The sequence below is a fragment of the Sus scrofa genome, chromosome 14, assembly GCF_000003025.6.
Source record: "Sus scrofa isolate TJ Tabasco breed Duroc chromosome 14, Sscrofa11.1, whole genome shotgun sequence".
In the NCBI taxonomy this organism is placed as follows: Eukaryota; Metazoa; Chordata; class Mammalia; order Artiodactyla; family Suidae; genus Sus; species Sus scrofa.
The window spans coordinates 120,894,752-120,919,402 of record NC_010456.5 but is presented as its reverse complement, the minus strand read 5'-3'; the positions used below and the strand labels follow the sequence as shown (position 1 = coordinate 120,919,402).

Genomic DNA, 24,651 nt, shown 5'->3' with positions numbered 1-24,651 from the left:
GCACTTATTTTTCTTTTTACTATTTTTATTTTGCACTATAAAAAACAACAACGACGAAAACAACAACCAGTAACATACTGCTTTTTTTTCACATTCATGTGGATTTTAGGAAATTATTGCCTTTCCCCCTGGAGAAATAACCTACAGACAAAAAAGTAGTACCACATTGAGAAATCTGCAAATCTCAGAAATCAACAGCTTGAAGACAACCCCCAGGGGCAGGGAAAAAAACAAGTGTCATGAGAGACGAGACAAGCACATATAAGGACAGCAAGCTGGGGTGACGACCGTTTCAATGACACTGACCCAGACAGTAGGTACCCCTTCTCTCCTGGCATCCACTGCCACCACCTCAAAGGGGTGATTTTTTGGTCTATGGTCTGAAGAACTCTTCAAATGACACAAGAGTTGCTTTGAGGAGAGGTGCAACGAGAAAGGTTCAAGTATGAATATGAATCATGCTAAGTCCAAAGTCAGGGAAGAACCCATAGAGAAGAGGAAACCAGAAGGGTTACCATCTTGCTGCTTCAACCAGCTGACTCCAGTGGACCCAAGACGGAGTCTTAAAGACATCTGAGGATTCAAATCAGCATATACTCATGTCCCTAAAACCCTGCAGGGTTTCTTTCCTGACTAGATGGTGATCAGCTTATGCCCTGAAGCAACAGAGACAGATACCCAGACTGCCGAAGTTAAAAAAATAAGGTGGAAATTGTGCTTCCTCCAAAATGAATTGGCTTTGTTACTGCCTTTTCTCCTAGTATAGCAACTGCTTTCTCCCACGTTGCTGCAGGTATTTATTGCCTTATGCTTGAAATGAAAAGGCGAACTTTGAGGTGCAGAGACTGGGCAGTCCTGAGGGGGGTCTGGAAGTACAGTAGTCAGCACGTGACGTGCTCTCATAATGGCTTGGCCTTCCTTCGGTCCCGAGGGCAGTCTAAAGTTCGTTTGCAAACCTGATGACCACTCAGTGTCCCACCGCAGCAGCGGGACAGAGTGAAGTCTCCAGTATTGCACAGGTATGAAATGTCCACGAGTTAAAATACAAAATCACAGTTGTTCCTGGGGCTGGGCTGGTTCCCCCATCCCTGTTTTAGCAGGATGTGGCTGTGGCCATGGGGCTCCGGCTGAGCTCTGAGACCGTCGAGTGGGTGGGCACTGGTGCCAGCACCGAGGTAGGGAATGTGCAGTAGGAACCCTGCACGTCAGGGCTCAGTGTTTGCAAATGGGCTAGGAATGAAGGGCCGGCTGCCTCCCCTTGGCAGGAGGGAGCTTGGGGGGTAGGTGTGGAAGGCAGGATCTCCGACTCATACTGCAGGAGCTGGCCCATGAAGCCGAAGTTGGGCGAGATCACACTCCTCCTCTGCTTGATGTAATCGAAGGCGTCCTTCAGGTGGAGCTGCTTGGTCTTCATGAGGTAAGCCATGCAGATGGTGGGCGAGCGGGAGATCCCAGCCTCACAGTGGACAAGGACCTTGCCGCCCTTTTCCCTGACACAGTCTGGAAGAAAAAAGACCATGGGAATGAGTTGGAATTCGAACTCAAAGGCAACTGGGTTGAATTCAAGAATAATAATACAAGTGCTCTTGTTGTCAAACCATCATGCCTGCTCAATGGCCGGGGTCCCACACCAGACTTTGGCTGGTCTTTAATCTCCACTGGTGAGGACAGACACTGTGGTCCCATCCACGTCTATATCCCTACGTAGGACCTTTACAGTCCTTAGAGCTGCCTCCTGGTTCTCTGGGATACTTGGTCAGGTTCTGCCACTGAAGGTGCTAGACCTGGAGAGTAACCCCTTCCTGGGGATGCCATCTTTTTTTTTTTTTTTTTTTTTTGTCTTTTTTGCCATTTCTTTGGCTGCTCCCATGGCATATGGAGGTTCCCAGGCTAGGGGTCGAATTGGAGCTGTAGCCGCCGGCCTACGTCAGAGCTACAGCAACGAGAGATCCGAGCCGCGTCTGCGACCTACACCACAGCTCACGGCAACGCTGGATCCTTAACCCACTGAGCAAGGCCAGGGATTGACCCCGCAACCTCGGTTCCTAGTCGGGTTCTTTAACCACTGAACCACGACGGGAACTCCTGGGGATGCCATCTTAACCTGGGTTCCACAGGTGGGTTTCAAGAAGGCTGGAAAAATCCTTGAAATTGCATGCAAGTTTTTATTGCATAATCACATTTTTCTGAGGAAGTCCCAGGCTCAAAGACTGACTCGAAGAAGTAATTCCTATCTTTCAGGGTCTAATTTTTTTTTTTTTTTTTTTTTGTCTTTTTAGGGCCGTACCCATGGCATATGGAGTTTCCCAGGCTGGGATTGAATCGGAGCTATAGCTCTCGGTCTATGCCACAGCCACAGCAACTCCAGATCCGAGCCGCATCTGTGACCTACACCACAGCTCACGGCAATGTCAGATCCTTAACCTGCTGAGTAAGGGAAGGGATAGAATCCGTGTCCTCATGGATACCAGTCAGGTTCATTAACCATGACGGACACTCCTCGGGATCTAATTCTAACGGTGATGACTTAGCCCCCATCCTAGTAGAGGCCTTTCAGCCTCCCTGGGCACCCTGTTTGGCTGTGCAGGACGGGATGCTTGGCTCAGCCCCAAGGGTTCCCACCAACCAAACATACAATAAACAGTGCACAGCCACTAATTATAGCCTTGGCTAAGTGATGCTTACTAGTCGGAAGATATAAATGTCTTTGGCAAACTCCATCTTGCACAATAATGGGAGTCACTGCTATAAAGCTACCACCACTGGTTAGCATTCTTTGGCTAAATACGTCCAAAAGCAGGATGCCCTCCTTTTCTGTTCCACTCCTCCCCCCAAGAGAGCTTCAGCTGTTAAAAATGGGCAGGGGTAAAAAGTTACACATATATACACATCAAATAAAAACCACAAAAAAGAATCTTTCCAATTCCTTCTCTTGCGAGTAAGGAAACAATTACATCACAGGAAGTTAGATGTAGCTGACACTATATAAGGCCACGCTATGCAAAACCATTTAAGATTTTGAAGGCAAATAAGAAGTCAGCCCCCTTATCTCCTTTCCTCCTCAAGTTCAAAAAGTTTGCAAATGCATCTCTAAGATATAGAAAATCAAGTTTCTGAGGAGTCAGGGAGGAACCCCGGAGTTTCCCCATCATAATGAAAACCCCAAAGGACACCCCAGGGTAGCTCACTAGAGGTGTCCCCAGTACAGTCTCTCATTCCAAGGAAAAAAAAGTCCATGCAAATTAGTACAAAGGGGACTCCAAATTCCTAGGATTACAGGGTTGTGACTCCAATTTTCCTTTGCTCCTCCACTGGCTTCCTTGTGGTGTAGCGTTTAATTGACCCAGAGCCACATTCCAAGAGCAAAGGGCCTATAGTGTGCTGCTTCTGGATCCCACGCCACCCCTTGGGGCTTGCCTTCCACGTGGCCCTTGGAAAGGGTCATTGCCTGGTTTAGCCTCAGTCCCTCCTTGCTTCAGCAGGGCAAGAAGTCTGGGGAAAAGCAATCAGAATACTGTGGGTTTGTGCATTTGTGTACACAAACAGACACAATGAACATACAGGATGAAGAGGAGGCTTCTGAGAAGTGGATGGGGGCGGGTTTCATGACCTCATTAAGTAGCTATCTAGGTAATTAAATAACAGGCTGAGAAGGGCAAAGCATTCCCAGGGACAGGGAGACCAAGCCAAGGGTTTCCCACCCAGAAGCCATCTTTTGGGCTGTTTCTCAGAGACTCCAGAGGAATCATCTCAGCCCAGAGGCTCAGGGGGCAGGGAGGGAGGGCTTTACCTCTGTTGAGTTTCTTGTAGGGGAGCCGAGAGGGTCTCCTATGTGGTGGTAGGGGGCCTTTTCGGGGCTCCCTGTGCTAAGTAATCATTGCTGCAACCAACACCTGCCTCTCCCCTGCCAACATCCCTCAGAGCAAGGAGCAAGAAGATCATCTCTCAGCTTCAACAGCTATGCATGTTCAAGGTAAAGAAGGACCCCCAGGAAGGGAAGCAAGTCCACCAGGATGGGAGCGGGGCTTGCAAATCTCAGACACAAAAAAGTCAGTCCAGCCCCCAAGGGAGATGGATGGGGGAAAGAGAAGATGTCAAAGGAAGGAGCAATCTGGGCTGCTCTGAGAAGCTGGAATCCTGAGGTCCGAAGCTCTTTCAAGGCAGAGGGACTAGAGGTGTCCAGGCCTACACAATGCAGTAAACAGCTGCCTCACAGAATGTACAGGGGATGCAGAGAGATGCCAACTTTTCTGTGCAGAAGCACGGAGCTTGAGACAAGTGCTAGCTTTAATCCAAAATTAACTGAAAATGCAAAACAAACTGCCCCCACAGCAGTTTGCCAAAACCCCGTGGAAAGCTGCCGGGGCCCTGGGGGCTCAGTGCGTAAGGAGTGCTCTCTCAATCCTTCTGTTTGCTTTTAAAAATATCCCAACCTACGTAGAAGCACAGCTCGGGTGGTTCTTTCCCTCCCCCTGCTTCCCTGGCGTGGAGCGTCACACACGGACGCACCCGGCTTCCTGCCCAGCCAGAAACATTTACAAGAGCGGCAGTGAGCACTGCCATAAAATTATATTAATTCATTTATCTTGCAAATTAAAGCTCCTATTAATAGCAACGCAAGTCCTCCCCTCTGCCTTTTTGGTGGACGCATTCCTTCTTGGCACCAACTTGTGATGGCTACACAAACAAGGCACTTTTTTTCTCAGTGAAGAAAGCCCCCGCGGTACATCAAAATCTGAGAACACACGCCCCAGGGGGGACTCCAAAACAGCTGAGGGTGAATGGCTGCACCTACCAATGAAGTCTATTGCTTCTTGAAAGTGGGAGCTGATGTCAGCGGTGTGGCTGTCTTCCACGGGGATCCATTTGTAGTGTAGGTGGGTCGTGCAGGCCTCGGAGGTCCGCCGTGAAACATTCAGCAGGGCTGTGATGTGTAGGTTGGCGAGGAACTCGCACTTGGATGCATGGTAGGCACTTCCAAGGTAGAGGAACGGAAGGATTTCAACTGGGCCGCCCTGGAAGCAGGGGCAAAGGACAACCAGGAAATATTGGATTACGTTGCTCTTTGGGAAGAAGAAAAAAACAGCCCCGACCTATTTGTTTTAAGGTGGGAGGTTCCCATTTTGGTTTCCAGGTAGAGGGTTCAGAACCAGGCCAGTTCAACCCAGAGTGTGGGTGGAACCTCCATCCCGGCAAACTCTCTACCCTCCATTCCTGCCCTGTGACTCAGTGACAGCAAATCCCGCACAGCTAAGATGTTCATTTTTTTTACATGTTGAGGCAGCAGGCAATGCCAGCAGCCTGCCTATGTCAACAAGGATGAGAAGCAGTGTGGTGTGATGGAAGACTTGAGAGGCCCGGTTGAAGTTTTAGCTGCCCTGAGAGTGCCAGCGCACTCTTTAATCTTGGGGGCAGTCCTGGTTTCCTTGTTAAGAAAATGGAAAAGGGTGGACCCCCACCTATGTGGTCCTGACATTGTTTTATAATGTGGTTCATCAAACCTAGGACACTGCTGATCCTAAGATGCATCTGGATCTCAGAGATGTTAAAATGTGCTTCCCCATTCCCTCCAAAAGTATGCTTTTCAGAAGTGAAAATAACCACTACCCATCTAGAATCCTCAAATAAAGAAAAGCCACTGAGCATGAGCAAAAGGGCTTCCTCCATCCCTGGTCTTTTTTCTTTTTTTTTTTAAGGGCCACACCCGAGGCATTTGGAGGTTCCCAGCCATGTCTGTGACCTACACCACAGCTCAAGGCAATGCCAGATCCCCGACCTATTGAGTGAGGCCAAGGATGGAACTTGAATCCTCATGGATACTAGGCAGATTCGTTTCTGCTGCGCCACAACGGGCACTCCCCATGCCTGATCTTCTTTAATGTGGGGCTGAGTTTTGGTGAGATACTAACATCCTCACCCTTTTGTGAAGCTACCTATACCCCAGGTTTCTAGTTAAGGAGGATCCCAATTAGAACCAAAGACCATCTACCCTGAGGCAGAGCAAAAAAAACCCCCTGCCAGCTAGTCGCATTTCCAGGGTGGCAAGAAAAGCATTCGCTGCTCCATAGCTGAAACAATGGGAGCCCTGGGGGTTTAGAGGGAAAACACTGGGCTGGGATGACAGTGGCTGTGTCTTTGGCAGCCTTTCCCATTTCATCCATCCGCTTCCTGTGTTTCCATTTCCTGTCCTGGAATAAAAGCAGAACGGAAACTCTCTGCTAGATCCGTAATAGGGAAAGGGGCCTGGGATGAGGGCCAGCAGTAGATCAATTCTCAAATTACCCCCCATGTGGTGTTTGCTTTTTTTCTTTCCTGAGAAGTCAGAAGTTTATTAAGCCAAAGGCCAGGTTGACTGCTCCCAAAATGTTACAGAGGATGTCACAAAAGGCAGGATTAGAAAATAACCAGTATTTTTATTAGCTAGTCCCTGAACTTAACGTTTTAAATGTACCTACATAGATCTCTCCTTTTCTTTAGAGCCTGGAAAATGCTGACACACCTCAGATCCAATTTCTTCTGGAGCTTAGCCCAACACCCCTGAAACCATGTTTGTTTTTCCTTTTTTGAATCTTCGTTTTAGACTCAAGAGAAGGAAACCAAAGGTTTTCAGAAACGCCAAAGATTAACATGACTCCGCCTGGCTTCTCTCAAGGCAGAGGCGCTTCTAAGAAACAGTACTAGGGGCTTCCCCAAATGAACCTTGGAGACACATCAGGGCCTCCCCAGTCCTCGCTTGGCCAAAGGTCAGCTGTGCTTTCACAACATCCTGCCAATTCTCGTTTCTCTTTCACTTTCTGAGAAATGAGGGGGAAAACACCACCCAAACAAACGAAAATAGACATCCAGCTAAGCCGGATGCCTACGGCTTGAAAGCCAAGGGTTCACCATACATTGCAATTTTAATAAAGGAAAACAAACAAAATAATAATCCTGACCCCTTGCCAAGCTAATAGGCTTCCAGACCAAGGATCCCATTCAAGAAAAGGCTACTTGGCTGTATTTGGAAGTTCATTCCCACGGGCAGAGCTCTGCTCATGGCAAGGAGCTGGCATCTTAAGCAACATCTAGAAGTGTTCCTTATGATTTGGAGAAGTGGTTATTTTGTGGGAAGAACATAGAAAGCTCCTCCTACCAAGGCAGGTGCCTGGAATGGGCCTCTTCCAAAAGAAGGCAGGTGGGAAACAGAACAAGACACTGAAATAAGCAGGACAGGGAGTTAGGAGAAGGTGGTTCTGGACCTAGTGCCACCATGAACCCAGCTGCAGGATTCTCAGCAAAATCAATCATCCCACCAGCTTCAACAGGTTTTCCCTCTATAAAATGGGAAGGTGGGTTTTGATCTCTGGTTTCCACAGATGTGGGTTCTTGCCTGGTTTTTCCTCATCCTCTTGCATTGCAGGTAATAGACTGAGCCTTCTACTTTTTCTTCCTTCAATGAATTGCCAGAGAGTGTAATTCTTTGAAGGAAAAAAAAAAAAAAAAAAACCCCACATGTTTGTAGACACATGAAATCCTCTAGTGTCTCTTAATCTCTGGTTTCAGAATATATGGAATTGTAAGCATCAGAAAGCCCTGGAGGAGGCTGCTTAGCCAGCCAAACAGTAGTTACTCTATAACCTTCTCCCAATCTTTCTCCTGCCCCATTTCAGTTAAAAATACCAACAAGACATGCCGTAACAGGTACACAGTTGGTTTGCAGAAACTGCAGAGCATGAACAATTATGCAGAAGATCAACACAGGAAGCTTGAAAGTCAGCTCTGAAATGTCTTTAGGGAAACCTAAATGGAGATTTCGAAGCTTCTCTGTTACCTCCCAGGCCAGCTACTAATAATGCATCTTTCGCTTCCCCTTTCCTCCAGAAGCCACCAAGCATCCTGAGGCTCATTTGCTCTTGTCAGCTTATTTGCTGGAAGGAAGCCCATTTACTCTTGGATAGAAACTCAAGTTGGCAAGCATCAGAGGCTCTCTAAAGCTAGAGGCCTCTGCCAACTCCCTGATCCGCAAAAGAACCAACCAGCGTTGCTGAGCGGGAAAGGAAGAGTCAGGGCACCGTGCAAGGAACAGAGCTGGGGGCCAGATGCCACTTCCACACTGGATGCCACTTCCACACCACGTACCTGGTCGTAAGCTGGCCTGAAGCTGATGTTAAGCACTGGTTTCCCACACTGACTGATGAGCGCTCTCTCGGTTTCGACCTTCTCCTGTGAAATGGGTTTTACGTCCACACAACACTCAGGATATTCCGAGTAGAAAGTCTCATAGCCCCCTAAAAGAAAAAGAAAGAAAAAGCAAGAGAGATGTAAGCATTGATTTTTCGCAGGCTGTCAGAAAATGCCTAGAATTGATCACTACCCCGAGTGTGGAATAATCAAAAATATTAAGCTATTCTGGTCATGTAAAAAATTGAGCCAATATAAGTGATAGTTTCAAAACAGAAATGGCCTATACACACACACAAACACATACTCACTGTTCTAAAAGCTACAGTTCAGAGAGGCAGTGATTAACTTTTTGTGTCTATCACAAGCAACTTAAACTGTGAAAGGAAATGTATCTGACATCTGGCACATATTAACCAAATCCCCCCAGAAAACAAAAGTTATTTTCTCTTGTTTATCTAACATGCAGGTGTGAGTATGCAGAATTTCATTAAGTTGTGAAACTCCTAAACTGGTCTGTTTCATCCTAGCCCATTAGCACTAAACTGGATTAGAGATGAAACTCCCTCTATTCACAAGGAAGTGGGGGCTAACCTGAGGTTTAAACTCGGGGCAATAAAACAGCCCTACCCTTTCTCTCAAGGTGCTAAGAACACTGCTGCCAGTCCTCTGGATAGGTCCAATTTAGAGTAATCGAGTTAATTACCGTTCAAACCAAACTGGAAAAATGAGGCATTCTGAACTTAATTCTCACTCTCAGGTAAAAACTCCCCTCCCCTCAACAACTACCTATACTCTTCCTCTCTCTATCTTCTTATTACCCTCCCCTCCTGAACCTTCTCCCCACTATACACACACACACACACACACACAACACACACCCTAAAGTTGATAAGCCAACTACCGCAAGGTATGATTCTATAAAAAAATTCCTTATTATATTTAAACTTCTCCAAATGAATTACTTAAAGTGAGAACCACTCTCTGATCAAGTCACAGCAACTGGAGCATATAAATAACCCTTGTCAGCTCCATACACACAATGGGGAAGAACCAAATGAAAAACTGGCCTTGAAGGCTCAGAACATCAAGTGCCACTGGGTGCACAGGCCAGCCTTGCATGGGGAAGTCCCTTGCTTCCAATCCAAAGGGACTTAAGGCATTTCCTAGAACCTTCAGAAAACCTGCTTCTGAGCCAGAGAATTCACTTGGGGTCAAACCATAGATGAAATGAGGATTCTGAGACCATGTATTTTCTAAAAAGGCCTCCCTTTCTTCTTCTACCATTTGGTGCTGTGAGAGCCCCACAGAGGAGCACATGGTGGCTTCTTAAACCCCTGCAGTAAACAAATGGTTAATGGATTACATGGCAGCCTCCAGCTCCCTCCCAGAAGCTGCAGCCAATTCCTCGAATGAGTCATCTTGCCATTACTGCTTCCTCTCAGCTTGCTGGAACTGCCCCCGCCCCCACTTAGCACACCCCAATCTCCCCTGTGGTCAAGTCAACAAATAGCCAATTGGGCCTCCCCAGTGGGCTTCTGGATCTCCACAATGACCACGTTCCGGGTCATGATGACAGGCCATGACAGAGGGGGGCAGAGGTGGAAAGTTCAGAAGTGTCTGTGGCTTAATTTCCCCTCCTTCCCCATCATAGCCCCCTTCTCGCCTAGGGGGCAGAAAGCCACACTTTATACTTACCCTCAGTTCCTCCAAAGAGGTGTCCCTGGTTAGCAAATCCCTTCCTGTGCCTCAGCCTCGTCATTTTAGGTTCCAGGAGACAAACAATGATAGGGGGTGGGAATCTGGAAAAAGAGTGGCCTGGGCCCTCTCAAACTTCGGATCTAAGCTTGGGAAAGAGAAGCCTTCAGGCCACCCCATCTCTTGGTTTTAAATAGAGCACTTAAGAGATGGCTGTCAGGAGGACAGGCGGGAGGTGAGGGTGTGGGCTGGGACCTGTCTGCCTGTTGACAAAATAAGGCAGGCAGACAAAGAGTCTCAGTGTAGTTGAGGGACCGACAGACAGGGCCCTGCCTCTTCAAGCTGGGGTCAGGAGTCCTCTAAATTAGATGGTCTCTGTCCTTCACCCACTCTCATCAGAGGGGTGGAGAGATGAAACATTCCTCTCTGGTGCCTCACTTGAACTGCGAGAGCTGTGGCCATTCTTTTGGGTGCTTCACTCCTCTTCACAGAGATTGTTTTTGATCACCCTGCATTACTAAGAGAGCAGAGTGGAGAAAGTGCATGGGCACTATACATACACATGCACTGACAATGCCACTGGGTCATCATCTCATTTTAGTGGGTTTTTTCCCGAGGCGGGGGGGAGTATGAAAAGCATTGCCCGCATGATCTGATCTGAGACACCACTAGGTTAAAAACCTGAAATCAATTCTCATAATTTTACTTAAAGACAGTGCATATCCAGAAGCATTTAGACAAAGATATACTTTCCCACACTGCTTCAAATAGTAAGGCTGGAAGCAACCTATTGGCTATCACCAGGAGATGGGCTTAAGAAGTGAATCGGGCATGTATGCTCTGATATGGGCAAATCTCTATGATCTAGTTAATAGTTTAGTAAAGGAGGCAGGAACAGGAAACATAGGAGATCGATCTTTCTATTTTTAAAAGATACTCATGGAAAATTTATCTAAAGATGAACAAGAAATAGTTGACAGTTGTCTCTGGGGAGTGGAACTGGGTTCTAGGGTATGCAAAAGATTCACTTTTCATTGTACAGTCTTTGCAATCTATGTTACTTTCATTTAAAAAAAATCTTTTAAACATTAATTTTCCTGAGATGTGAGTCTACAAAGCTGGCTACTTCCTGTGGCAATGACTTCCAGACTGCTAGCCCCTGGAGAGAGGTGGGGAGCAGAGGTAGCACCAGGAGTGGCTTCCTGGAACATATCTTTCATGCTACTGGAGAGGCAGAAGCTTTTCTTGGACTCACTTCTAAGAACAGGAGACGAAAAAGCACATCAGGAAGACAAAGAAGTCAGGGGCCATGTGTACGAAACCTCTGCAGAGCTTGGAGGGCATGCTCCATCTCCTGGGGGCTGTGGTTGGCTAGGGGAGGAAGATTATCATCTTCTGACCCTGTTGTTTCCCTAAGAGGAAGCAACAGGGGACAGTCTGCAAGAGGTGCTAATAGAGTTGGGAGCTGCCCCTGTGCCTCTGAATCTTCCGGCCTGGAGTGTGTAAAATTGCCCAAGTTGCATTGTTTTAAAATAGCGCCCTCCCTCTCTCAGCTCACTGCACCTGAGTTCAGAACCATATCAATGCTACATTTCAAGGTGCCCCCTTGAGGAATTACATCTCAAGGCTGGGCCTTGGAGAACGGCCTGGGCTAAGTCCTCATCTCTGCCCTACAAGCTAAGCCTTCCATACATCTGAGGTTCCAAAGGACTCAAAAACAGGCGGCAGCAGTCATACCAAGTGATCCAGAAATCCATGCTCTGGAGTTTGAGAGTAAATTACCCACTCACCACCGAAGCCATTGCCCCCAGAAGGTGTAATGGGCAGACTGGTGACACAGCTTTTGAGAGTTTCAAATAAAAGGCGACACAACCCCCTTCGCAACCACCCTGTGGCACCTCTCCTAGGTCCTGGCTCGCTGGGCCAGCCTCCCCCGCGCTGGCAGACAGCGTTAGGGTCGCTGGGTTGGGCCACGACCCGTCTAGGAAGGGGACGAGAAGGTGGAAGAGATGGGAAGGCTGTCAGCTCCAAACTGAGCTAGAGAAAAGCCTGGAGGCGAGAAGGGGAAGCTGAGGGACAATAAAAAGCAATAAAATGAAATGGAAAGGAAGGGGAGGGACTGCCAGGGTCAAAAGGCAAGAGGGTCGATGAAGACACAGCCTAACGTAGGTTAATTGTCCAGGAGGGAGGAAAGGGGACACCGCGGCGCCACGCTCCTGGGGGAGGGGGTGGTCCCGACCTGCGGATTCCGCCAGGTCCGTCCATTAGGACGGCTCCGGAGCATAGGCCCCAGCGAGAGCGGGTAAGCCCGCGCCAGGAAACGGGGCCACTGCCCAGCACAAGCCAGCGGGCCCCCAGCTGCGTAAGCGACCCCATCTTCCCCGGCGGGCAGACCGTCAGGCGCTTTCGAGGAACGCGGGTGGGGAGGGGAAAGCCGTGAGCGCTGACATTGGCGGTGCCCTCCCCGGAGCACGTCAAGCCCCAGGGTGCAGACTCCCGCCAGTGGAGAACTTCCCGGGTTCCAGGGTGGAGGAGGGCGGCCGGCGCCAGAAGGCGACTTCAGAGTCCGGGGCCGTCCCGGCGAGGAGTCAGGTAGAGTGACGGGGGATCCGCGGCCCTGGCTCACTCACCTTTGAGGAAGTAGACTCGCGGGCCGGCGGGGAGGCAGGCGAGCAGCGAGGTGAGCACGACGCGCGCGGCACTCTCTTCGCGCAGCTTCTGCCAGTGGCGGCTGCCCTGGTCCAGCACGACTACGGCCGCCACGCCGCCGCCACCCTCTTGCAGCAGCCGCGCGCGCGCCGCCTCGTCGGGCAATACGTAGCGCGCCGACACCGCACCGCCGCGGGCCCTCCGCAGCACCACCGAGTTGAGGTTGACGTTGAGCGAGCCGCGCACGCTGGAGGCGGCGAAGGCCAGGTAGGGCCGGCAGTCGAGCACCACACAGCGCGCCGCCGCCTCCTTGCGGAGCATCTTGCGCAGCTGGCGCCCGTCGAGCGACGTGACCTTCATGCCGCCGCCCAGCGGCCGCGCGCCGGGCACCCCGCAGGTGCCGACGGCCAGGATGCCGGCCAGCGAGGCCCGGGAGGGCAACCCGCGGGGCTGCGGCCGGCCGACCGAGCCCGGCGCCGGAGCGGCAGCTCAACTCTTCTTTCCCGCCCCCTACGCTCGGCGCCCGGCCCGGCCACTCGCCGCCCCAGAAGCCGGGGATTCCGCCGGCGGCGCTGGGTTTTAAGCGAATGGGTGTGTGGCCTATGACGTGGCTGCCCATATAAGGCCAAATATGGGTATTTCCCCGCCCCTTCGGGCTGTGGCCACGCCCCCAGGGAGCGGGACGCGCGGGGCGGTCGCCAAGCGTTAGTCAGCCGGAGAAAGAGGAAGTGGAAGGCGCCTCCTGTGCTCTCTGTGGCGTTGCGCGGAGACACTCACTCGCGCATCACCGGGGACTGACGGTGGGGTGTCAGGAACGCCACGAGGCCGAGGTGACCCACGCTGTGCGGGAAGAGGAGGAAGCGGAGGAGGCAGAGCCGGCGCCGCACCAGCGGGCTTTGAGTTTCATAGACGTAGGTTCAGAACCTGCTGGGGGCCATGCCAGGCACTGCTGTAGGGAGAGCAAGGGGAGCCCTCGGCTAGTGCCCCCAGATGAGTCAGAAGTAGATTTCGATCCTTACGGGTCTTTACGCGGGAAATGAGATGATGGTGGAATTTGCTCCAAGGGCTGGGCTATTGATGACTGAAGATTGGGCTTGTTTTGGTAATCATTGAAGCTTGGTGATGGGTACCTGGGGATTCATTATATTGTTTACTCTACTTTCCTTTATATTTTGAAATTTCCCATAAGAAAAGTACCTAGAAGTAAAAATGGAGAGAGAAGAGCCAAAAATTAATCTCCCCAAATGGATTCTGCCCTCAAAGGATTGATGGTCCTTTGTCACACTCCCAATAATAATTAGAATAATTGTTTTTGAGAAACTCTTCTCTGCCTCCCAGAAAATCCGTCCTGAGTTCAGCTGCAGCATCAACATGCGCTGTTGATGGAGCTCAGCACAGCCAACTGTCCAGGTGGCTTCTGGATTTGAGGGATTATCTGTGGATCAAGTATAATCTCAGGCTGTCTGACCCCACCAGTCCCCAGCAGTTCAGGCTTCCCATCCCCAATCTTGGGGAACTGGACGTGATTCACCCATTCAGCAAGTATTTAGTGAGGGTCAGCTTTGTGCCCTACCAGCTGCAGGGACATGCATGAGGGAAACAAGCTTCTATCCCAAAATCAGGACCAACCATTTTGTCGTGAGTGTGATGAGGAAGGAGGCTGCCTGATGGAAACACCAGGAGGGGCTTGTTTACTACCAACAGAGGGAATGAGGTTTTTAGGAGGAAGCAGAAATCAAATTCTGAAATCAAATGCAATCAAACCAGGCACAGATAGCCAGCTATTGCCTCTGGGTCTCAGCTGCCCTCTGTTAAGAGGTGCTGTCCTTGCTCTGTCAGTGGCATCTTAATTAATATGTGTTGTAGGCAGAGCAAGGGTTTTCTTTCTTTTGGGGATTATCCGTGCCAGCCTTCCCTGCATTCTGCTCCTCCTCCAGTGTCACCAGAACCATCCACCCCCTGACATTTCAACCTAAGACCAACCTCCACACACATGGAGCACCCACATGGCCAGGCTCTGTATTGGTTGCTAGAAACTAAAGTAAGCAGGCTCACTCTCTCCAGCTGCCCCCTGCTCAGAGAGGAGGCTTAGACTAGTCACAGGCCACTTTAAGATCCTGTGGTCAGTGCAGAAGAACATCCACGGTCTGCAAGGTGGGGCTGGAATGGCGCCCTGGAGAAGACCTCCCAGAGCAGAGGAAGCTGAGGTGAACTTAAAAGAATGAATTGAGGTGAGCCAAGCCATGGAGGGGGAGGGTGGAGGGCATTCCAGGCAGAGAAAACTGCTGGAGGTAAATGAGAAAAAAAAAAAAAGAGAGCTGAGCATGGTATGTGCTGGAGGTACGTGGGAGACTAAGGCATTTCTGGCATTTATTAGAAAATTAGGCAGGGTCAGGTGACAGAGGGACTTGGGTGCCATTTAAGGCATTTGGATTCTTATCCTTTGGCTGGGGCAGCCCTGGATGAAGGGTGTTACTCGGTGACCTGGTCAGGTGAGCATTTGGGGACCTCACTGAGGTGGCACTGTGGAGGAGGGATGTTTTATGTGAGTGGGGGTGGGGTCCAGACCGGAGTCGGGAGACAGATAGGAGGCTTTTGTGGGTAATCCAGGCCTGAGCTGATAAGGGCCTGCCGGAACTTGGCAGTGATAGCAGCAATTGAAGAGGCCACACAGATGGGAGAGACATTTAGGAAGTAAATTGCCGGAAGGGATGGGATGGGGAGAGAGGAGTGGACGGTGGCTGAGTGAATGGTGACACCTTTAGATAGGGACCCTACAGGAACAGATCTGGGTGGGTAGTGGGGGTGGGGTGGTAGTGGTGAGGTTTAGACATATTAATAAAGGAGAGTTGATCATGGGCCACCCACTGGGTAGTGGTGGGGTGGCCTGGCAAGCAGTATAGGAAGGTCAACCTTCAGCTGACTGCTCTGTCACTTCCCATGCCCAACAGATCACCAACTCCCAGGACTCTGCTCTCCAGATCTCTTTCTTAATCTACACTTTCTAGTCCTGTGGCCGAGGCCAGCTTGGTGTGTGGGTGACCTTTGTAGCTACATGGGGCCATAACTTAAAAGGGCACTGTGCTTTGTTTAATGCTCTCCTGTCACTCTCCTGAAATTCTTTAATAATTTTTGGAGAAGGGACCCTTTGCACTGGGACCCACAAATTATGTAGCCAGTGCTGCCCACGGCTATAAATAGAGGGTCCCATTATCTCTGCCCACCCTCACTGCCACCCCTACTGGGCCCTACAGTAGCATCCTGTTTCCCAATCTCTAAGCCATCTTCTTGCTCTCTTGCCCTCGTCAATGTGATCTTTTTAAGTTTAGCTCAGAGCATAGAGCCCACCTTCTCTGCTCAAAAACCCTCAGAAACACCTACGCACTGACGTAAAATCCGGATTCCTTAGTGGAACACCAAGGTCCTTGTTCTGGCCAGTTGGCCATAACCCACCCCTAACCTTGTTTTTCTTCTTTATTCTTCCCACCCAAGGCTCCAGTCACATGGAACTACCCATTTCCTAAACTTGCCCAGTATTTTACTGCCCCCCCCAAAGGCCTTGAGAGCCTCCCCCATTCCTTTGTAGAGGAATTGTCCACCTCATGCACCAGCTCTAGAGCTCCCATTGACTCCTTAATCCCCCAGCTTCAGTTGCCTTCCTGGGGGTTCTCACACTTGTGCAATTTCCCCCTCCCCCAACCTGACACGTGAGTGTTATCTGTCCTGCCATTAGTCTGAAGGCTCCAGGGCACACTCAGGGCTTATCCTACCATCTGTGACTCCATCTCAACACCCAGCACATGGTAGGAGCTCAGGCCAGTGTTGGTGGAATGGAATCCATTGCTTGCCCAGACTTGAAAGCAGCTGGCTTTTTAGGAGGCACCTGGAGAAAAAGGTGGCCACAGGATAAACCAAGGCCCTAGACCCTGGGTCAGGAGACCAGGTAGGAAGCTGTGGACACACAGGCCCGAGGATCAGGGACTAGAATGCATAGGCCACAGGCCTAAGAGGAAGAGGAGGGTGTCTGTGACTGTAATTGTGTAAATAATCATACCTGTGGTGCCCCCCCACCTGCCCGCTTTGAAATGGGAGTGGGGGGATTGGGGGGAAAGCAGAGTTTAAATTAACCTTATGAATCTGTGAGGTGTGACCTTGTTCTATTCATCATTCCCCCTCTACCCCCTCCAGTTCTCAGAGTAGGGCAAGAAGATTTCTATGTTCCTTGACCCTCCTTTGACTGGTCATACTAACCCTCAGGCCCTGGTTCATCACTGTGATCTGGTGTTCTTACTCTTTGGAGGGTCATGGTGCCCCTTTGAAAAGGGGGGGGGCCTCTTCCTTGGAGAAGTGCACACACAGCTTTCAGCTTCCAATGTCAGGGAATTTCATGGACCTGGGAACTCCCGTGTCTGTCCCTGCTTCTCCCATCTGCCCATAAAGTGGGGCCAGGTGGCCTGTGGGGATGGATCAGAATGTACCCGAATGCCAGAGCAGGGCCATCTCCAAGCCAACCCAAGGGTCCTCTAGCAGCCTCAGCCCTCAGATGGATTCATTTTGCCACCTCTTTTCATTTGCTTGTTTGTCTCTCATTGTGAAAGTAGTGTGTGCTCATTGTAGAAAAAGCAGAAAAGTGATGAAAAAAAATTTTTTTTTAAAGAGCACTACTTTCTTTGATGTTAAGATTCCCCAATAAATACTGCTCTGGGATCTGGACGAAAGACCTGCTTCCTGCCATCTTGGTAAATGGAAAGAATAGTGGACTAGGAGTCCAAGATCTGGATTCCTGTCTAGCCTCTGCTCTGACCAGCTTCTTTTGTTTACCTAATTTTTGTAGAATGCCTTTTGTGTGTAAGGTGTTTTTCTCCCCACAGCCCTCCCATCTCCCTTGCCCCCAGGATCTCAGAGTTGAGTGAATACAGTGTTCACTCAAGGGTACAGGCAACACTTGCTGTGTGACTGTTGAGAATTGCTCTTGTTTCCTCCATGGTTTCCTATTCTATAAATTAGGGACATTAGTGCCTATCTGTTAGTGGTGAGTGACAATGACGTAATGGATGTAAATCTGTAGCATGATGCAAGCATAAGGCATGTATATGGTTGTTGTTGCTAATAATATTATCTATCAGCAAGGCATTTACTCCTTTACTCAGTCAAATCCTGATGCACTGGTACATTCATTTTCCTCTTCCGTAAAATGGGAGTGAAAATAGGACTTGGCTCATAGGCTACTGTCACAAAAGGTTCTTAGAACAGTGCCGAGTGCATATTAAGAGCTCAATAAATGTTAACCAGTTGAACAGACTGTAGTATTTGTTCCAGCCAAGAAAAGGCTTTTCTGATTACGCAGGGAAAAAAGGATGGGAGTAGGCATGGCAGGGAAGAAGGAATTACTTGCTGTCTAATTCAGCAGGCAGTAAAAAAATTATTAGAAGCCTATGAACTTGTTCTGAAGGCCTACTGATTATATTTAAAGAGTCAAAATCCCCAGACCCACTTACAGTAAATTAGGAAGAACAAGAAGCCATTCACACAGTAATAAGTGCTAAATTGGGTGGTTTTGATACTGAGACCTGAAGAAACTTTACAGGAGAGAGATCAATAAAGCCTGAAGCATTTGAGCAGGGGAGCCTGGGAGGGGAGTTTAGGTTTGATAAATAACCCCTCCAATTCTAAGAGCAAGGACTTTGGAGTGTGACATTTAAGTCCCTGGTCTGTCTCTTACTGATTGTGCAATGTTGGGCAAGTTACTTTGCTTCTCTAAGCCACAGTTCTCTCATCTGAAAAAAAGTGAGGGATAATAATAGTACCTACCTCACAGAGTTGAGAAAATTTGATGAAGTACCCACAAAAAGCCCTTCTCTGCGTGCCTGGAGCATGGTGAAAAGTCACGGACAGCACTAAAGCACAGAATCTTGGCAGTAAGGAATTGTAATTCTATCTTGAAATTTTCCAGGGAGGGATCTTGCCACCTCATGAGGCATTTTTGAATGAGGCCAAAAAAGGAAACAAGCATATCCTGGGAGTTTTATGAGATGCCAGGTATGTCCTGAGCACGTCGCTTAATCTTCACAACCTCTCTATGATGTAAGTACAGTTGCCCCCATTTTACAGTTGTTCAAGGACACTGAGCTGAAGCCAACTTCCCTTCTTCTACTCTTTGCTTCCAGGTCTGGAGAAATACTGTATAAATTCTAGATCCTCTTTGAAATATTTGAAGATGGTCATCTTGTCCCTCCCCCACTTTACCTTTTCTAAGATAAAAGTCCTTGTTCCTTACCATAACTCTTTTCCAGATTCCTAGAAAACTTTTCGTTTATTTGCCAGAACTCTTTACTTGTGATCCCTGAAGGGAACTGGGATGCAGCTGAGATGTCCATTTACTCAAAGTTTAAAGGTCTGACAAAAAAAGAGTGGCTGTTAAGAGCCTTGGACATGGTTAGAGAAAGGAAGAGATGGAAGAGAGCAAATACTTGAAAGCAAAGATGCAGTTCTTTCCTTCCATTGAGGAGCCACAGTCTATTTCTGAAGGATGGAGGGGAGTTTTACCCCCCATTCTTAGCCTCCCCTATCCAGCATTTCAAGTCTGCTCTGGATGGGTAGGGGGCCTCCCTGAAAGCTACAGGAAGTGGGCTGGGGTTGGGAGAAATGTTAGAAGGAGCAAGTTTATAGTCTCTCCAGCTTCACCATAGAGATTCTGTCTAGAGAGATAAATGGCTGACAAACAGGGTCTCTCTCTCTCTCTCTCTTTTTTTTAATGGGGAGTGCATGCCCTTAAGTGAGCAGCATATTTGCTCCATACAAAGACCCTGCAGGCTGGAGGATGGGTAGGCCATGGGGAGAAAACCAACTTATACTTAAAAGGTCAACAGCCTCAGGGTAGAGCTCTCTGGCTGCTGGTTTTCTCTCCCCCACTGCCCCCAGTGTGGTGTCTGGAGATGTTTCCCAGACTCCAGTCTTTTACCACCCTCATGGATTTTGCAATATCTGAATACCACCTCCTTTGTCACTCCTGAAATTAATTTTACAGAGACTCATTAAAAAACAAACAAAAGGAGTTCCCGTTGTGGCTCGGCAGTAATGAACCCAACTAGTATCCATGAGGATGCAGGTTCAATCCCTGGCCCCACTCAGTGGGTTAAGGATCCAGCATGGCTGCAAAATTTGGCATAGGTCTCAGACGCAGCTAGGATCCCATGTTGCTGTGGTTGTGGCATGGGCCTGCAGCTGTACCTCGATTTGACCCCTTGCCTGGGAACTTCCACATGCAGTGGGTATGGCCCTAAAAAGGAAAAAACAAACAAACAACCTGTACCTGTATTTTGTCTTAGGTTGAATAATTCTATATTTTTATAGTAGAAATTAAAATAGATGACAATTCAAATGGGAGACATTCATCTGTATAGCACCTATAGTTGCCACTCCTGCTACCAGGATGCCACGTGGTGCTTGGGTTCTGAAACAAAGGAGACCAGCTTCCACGCCCAGACCCTGAAAGTGGCCAGCAGTGTAGCCTTGTACAGGTGACTTAAAGTCTTCCAAGCTACAGTTCCTTCTTGAGTAAAGTTGGGGTAATTAACAAGTTGAAAAGTAGAAATAAAATAGACTTGAAAGTACCTTGTAAAATGTTTGGGATATTCCTTTAATCAATAACTTCCTTACTCCTGGGGAAGGTAGGGTCTGGAATCCTATTTCCTCTGGCCTAGAACTAATGGAAAAACAGTTCTAAACCTCAAGACTTGGAGTGGGGGGCACTGCCCAAGTTTCCCCTGGTGCTTCACCCATGACCTGCTGTGGGACACTGCGGGAGTCACTGCCCCTCCTCCAGGTATCCATTTCCTGTCTTTAAAGTGGGATGAGTGATGGCGGTGCTTCTGGAACTTGATTGTGCATAAAATCACCTGGGAGCCTGTTGAAATGCAAATTCTCATCCTGGGGCTGGAGATTCTGCATTTCCAGCCATCTTCCAGGTGTGGCTGATGCTGCTGGTCCACAGACCACACTTTGAGTAGTGGTGTTAAAAGGCTTAAATTGGATAATACATCCTAAACCTTTAGCCCTGTGTGCCCTTCAGGAACTTATCCAATAGATGGTAGTACTGTTGTCAATATTATAGTGATTGGTGTATATGGGGGCTAGGGGTGGGTTGAGCGATAACCCCTGATAGAGCCGGGGATGATGAGAATTATCTTACCTGTGGGTGTTTTGTTTGTTTGTTTTGTCTTTTTGCCTTTTCTAGGGCCACTTCTGTGGCATATGGAAGTTCCCAGGCCAGGGGTCGAAATGGAGCTGTAGCCATGGGCCTACTCCAGAGCCACAGCAACACAGGATCCGAGCCACGTCTACAACGTACACCATAGCTCATGGCAATGCCAGATCCTTAACCCACTGAGCAAGGCCAGGGATTGAACCTGCAACCTCATGGTTCCTAGTTGGATTCGTTAACCGCTGAGCCATGACGGGAACTCCAACCTGTGGGGTTTTGAAAGAGCAAATCCTAGCTTTATAACCCATGCCATAGCTGTGTGAGTTTGGCAGGATCTCTTGACCTTTCTGAGCCTCAGTTTCCCCCTTCACAAAGGGGAGGATGGTTGAATTAGGTGGTGTCTAAGAATTCTCTCAGTTTGGAGTTCCCGTCGTGGCGCAGTGGTTAACGAATCCGACTAGGAACCATGAGGTTGCGGGTTCGATCCCTGCCCTTGCTCAGTGGGTTAACGATCCGGCGTTGCCGTGAGCTGTGGTGTAGGTTGCAGATGCGGCTCGGATCCCGCGTTGCTGTGGCTCTGGCGTAGGCTGGTGGCTACAGCTCCGATTGGACCCCTAGCCTGGGAACCTCCATATGCCGCAGGAGCGGCCCAAGAAATAGCAAAAAGACAAAAAAAAAAAAAAAAAAAAAAAAAGCTCTCAGTTTTAAATCTAAACTTGAGGCCAGTAATCTCTGCACCACCCCTACCACCAAAGGACACCTTGGCCATAACCTTGAGCTGCATCTCTCGCAGGGATGGGCCTGCTCTGAGCCTGCCTTGACTGCAGGGAGGATGAATAATTGGAAAGCCCAGCCTGCTGCCCTTGGCATTCCTTGAGCTCTGAGTGACATCACCCCCGGAAGCCTCTGTTGCTTGGGCCTCATGTGAGGTTCTGCCTGCTCGGGGGTGGTGAGGGAGGGGAATGATTTGCAGCCTGAACAGGAGCAGCCTTGCAGCGTGCTCAGAAAGTGGATGTAAAAGGAAGCATTCTCAACATTCCATCCCACTGCTTCACTGCACTGGAAGCAGAGGTGATTCATGAGTGAACTCCTTGTAAGCATATATCAGGTGCAGCAGATTCCAGCCCTTCCATGTATCCCTCCAGACTCTGTAGTGGAGATCTAGGTGGCCAGAACTTACAAGAAACTCGCCCTTCAGTGGAAGAAATGGGCATCCAGTAACCTAGTCCCCAAACAAGAATAGGCCTGCTGAGATGCATCCTGCCAGTGCAGTTCCTTTATTATTCCACAAGTCTGTATTGAGCGCTCACCATGAGCAAACATTTTATTGAGCACCTGCTGTATGCTTCTGGCTAAGCATGTTCACCTGAATAACTGATTTAACCTCAGTACATCCCAGTGAAGAGGGCCTGGTTCAGATGAGAGCATCCAGGTTCCGAGAGGTTAAGTGACTTGTTCAGGGTCACATAGCAAGACATGCAGTGAGTTTCACACCCTGAGCAGAGCCCAACAGGTTGAGCTGACCTTTCCCTTCTGTCTTTTTTATGAGTTTGTATCAAAGCCCCCATCCTTCATGATTACACTTGATTATTTACGTTTCCCTCTCTCCCCCTGACCAAGGAGCCAGTTCCGAAGGTCCCTGCAGTCATAGTCCCTCGCCTACAGCTGGCCCTAGTAAGGCATTTTGCCCAGTAAATACACAAAATGGGAACTCAGGTCTTGGCATCACACTGCTCCCTCCACAGCTGAGACGGGAAGGAAGAAGGGCCCTGACCTCAGGGGCTTACTGTCTGGTTGTTATGGACCCCAATCCGTATCTTGAAAGGGAAAGAAGATTCATGAGTCAGGCTGGGTTTGGTAATAGTTTAAAGGGGCTGGTAAAACCAGAGGAAGGGGAGATGGTTGAGGGTCCAGCAGTCAGGGTGGGCCAGGGAGAGGTGTAAGAACTGAAGACAGGATTGACACAGGCAGAGGAAGGAGGCAGGGGGCAGGAGTGGGAGGTGGAGGCAGTCAGATGTCCTCTCCAGGGAGGAGAAGGCCATCCTGGTGGGGACCAGGGAGGCTCTGAGGATGATAAGGAGGTGGCGGAGTTCAGGTCCGGGAAGTAACACCTGTTTTGTGCAATCAGGCCTTGTGCATATGAAGTCTAAAGATGGCGATTAGCCTTTGGCCTAGTAATTCCTCTTCTGGGAAATGATCTTAAGGAAAATCTCCCAAATATGGGGGAGGTAAAGCTATATTCACAACAGTGTTCATCACAGCACTATTTGTACAAAGGTAAAAGTGGAAGCAACCAAAACATTTCTCATAAGAGAATGGGTAAGAAATGGGCACATCCAGCAGCCATTACATGTGATGTTTTCAAAGATTCTGAATAACATTCGAAATCAATCATGTTAAAATGTTGAGGGAAATGGCAGGTGACAGATAATAACAATAGGTATATTTATGGAGTGCTGCTTCCTAGGCACTCAGTACTTTCTGTATTTGGCCTCATTTAATCAATACAACAACCCCGAGAGGGTGGAGTTATTGCACAGAACAGATTTGCAAACTGAGGCTCTGCCAGGAGGTGGAAGAGCTGGGATTCCAGCTCGGGTCATATTCACTCTAGTGTGTGCCAACCTCCACCTTCTGTAACATGCCCACGTCTAGCAAGGAGACCTGAGAGAAATATACCAAATATTAACAGTGGTTCTTTGCTCAGGATGAGAAGTCTGTGTGGGGGTGTGAGCCCCTCTACTTTTCTGTATTTTCCAAATTTTTCCTTATAAAGTTGTGATACTCTTCCTGTATTCTCTCTGTATTTTCAGTTACGTATTCTTCTTATCATTCTGTAACTTGGTTTTTTCCATTTACCAGTAGGCCTCAGTGATATTATCATCTTCCAGAGGCCCTTTATTCTTCTGGGTGGCCTCAGGCCATCTCATGGTATGGATTTGGCATAATTTATGTACCTACTGAAAGACATCCTAATCGACAATCCTTTGGGCAGAGGGCTTTTTTTGTTTATAGCAGAAAAGAATAGACTAGGGAAAAAGCACTTCCAGGTGGCTGGATGTGTAGATTTGGCCCATTAGGGCTGGGGGGGATTTAATTATAGGCTCCAGATTCAAGGATGGTCCTTGTTGGTAAAAATGGCCATCTGGAGTGAGTGGGTCTGTTTGCAGGATGAGTTTCTGATAATAATATCCCCACACCCACACTCCATTCCAGGCAGCTCTGTCAACTGACCCCCCCCTTGGCAGGTGTAGGGCTTTTCTCTTTGGGGGAAGTTATAGATTAGGATCCCCCTTGCCCTTGATTTATATTGACATGCAGCTTAATTCTGTTTAGCTGTGGGCAAATCCTCTTCAGGAAGTGAGTTTATTCCAATGCCTCTGGGCTGCCAGGATGCAGAACTGACTCTGCTTCATTCAATTCTACCAACTGCTTTGGGGGTCCTTTATAACAAATAGAGTTTGAAAAACCGGAACCTCAGCCAATTCCTTACACCTGCTGTGTGGCCTGCAGTCAACTTTGTTAGGGCTCTGGGCTGTGTGCTGTGTTTATATGGAATAAGGGCTCGGAGTTAGAAGATTGCAATCAGCTCTAACCTTCTGGGGCGATTCTTTGAGGCGTTAGTGAGAAAGACACAGTGCTGCCTCATACCAGCTGTGTGATCCTGAGTAGGTTGTTAACTTTTCTATCAGCTTCTCATTTGTAAGCTGGGGTCGGTGAAACCTACCTGACAGGGTTGTGCACATTAAATGAACTACTGCTATGAGTCTGGCTCCTAACACAGCGGCTATGCCTGGAAACTGAGTGATGAGTCATGGGTATAATCCTTAAGGATCCTAGGAAGGGCAGCCCCTCGGCTCCCTTTAGCCCCTTCTCCAAGAGGTTTCCTGAGGCTGCCCAGGAGAGTGTGTCTTGAGAGCCTCTGATCCAGGCAAGAAAGC

General features: G+C 48.9%; 1 protein-coding gene and 1 long non-coding RNA gene across 4 annotated transcripts in view; one reads left to right on the top strand and one right to left on the bottom strand.

The window, feature by feature from the left end:
* On the bottom strand, positions 5–13,063 carry DUSP5 (dual specificity phosphatase 5). The gene is made up of 4 exons (XM_003359366.4): positions 12,489–13,063; positions 8,119–8,267; positions 4,796–5,015; positions 5–1,500 (listed from the first exon to the last, which is right to left on the bottom strand). Exons 1-4 carry the CDS (start codon positions 12,865–12,867, stop codon positions 1,094–1,096), a joined length of 1,155 nt encoding a protein of 384 aa, XP_003359414.1. The 5' UTR covers positions 12,868–13,063; the 3' UTR covers positions 5–1,093.
* The window catches only part of LOC110256730, a 53,901-nt gene continuing 42,386 nt past the window's right edge, over positions 13,137–24,651 (top strand). For 2 of the 3 annotated variants that reach the window (XR_002338641.1, XR_002338640.1), the window contains exons 1-2: positions 13,137–14,999; positions 18,461–18,591. This is a non-coding gene — a long non-coding RNA (uncharacterized LOC110256730). Of the gene's footprint in view, positions 15,000–18,460; positions 18,592–24,651 lie in introns of those variants that run through there. The other variant, XR_002338639.1, reaches the window with a different exon arrangement.

Excerpts from the sequence above, each read along its gene's own strand:
- DUSP5 (XM_003359366.4), bottom strand. The coding sequence starts at position 12,867 with ATGAAGGTCACGTCGCTCGACGGGCGCCAGCTGCGCAAGATGCTCCGC. Across the intron at positions 8,268-12,488 it reads GCGAGTCTACTTCCTCAAAG|GGGGCTATGAGACTTTCTAC; the intron begins GTGAGTGAGCCA and ends TTTTTCTTTTAG. Across the intron at positions 5,016-8,118 it reads TCAGGCCAGCTTACGACCAG|GGCGGCCCAGTTGAAATCCT; the intron begins GTACGTGGTGTG and ends CCCTGCTTCCAG.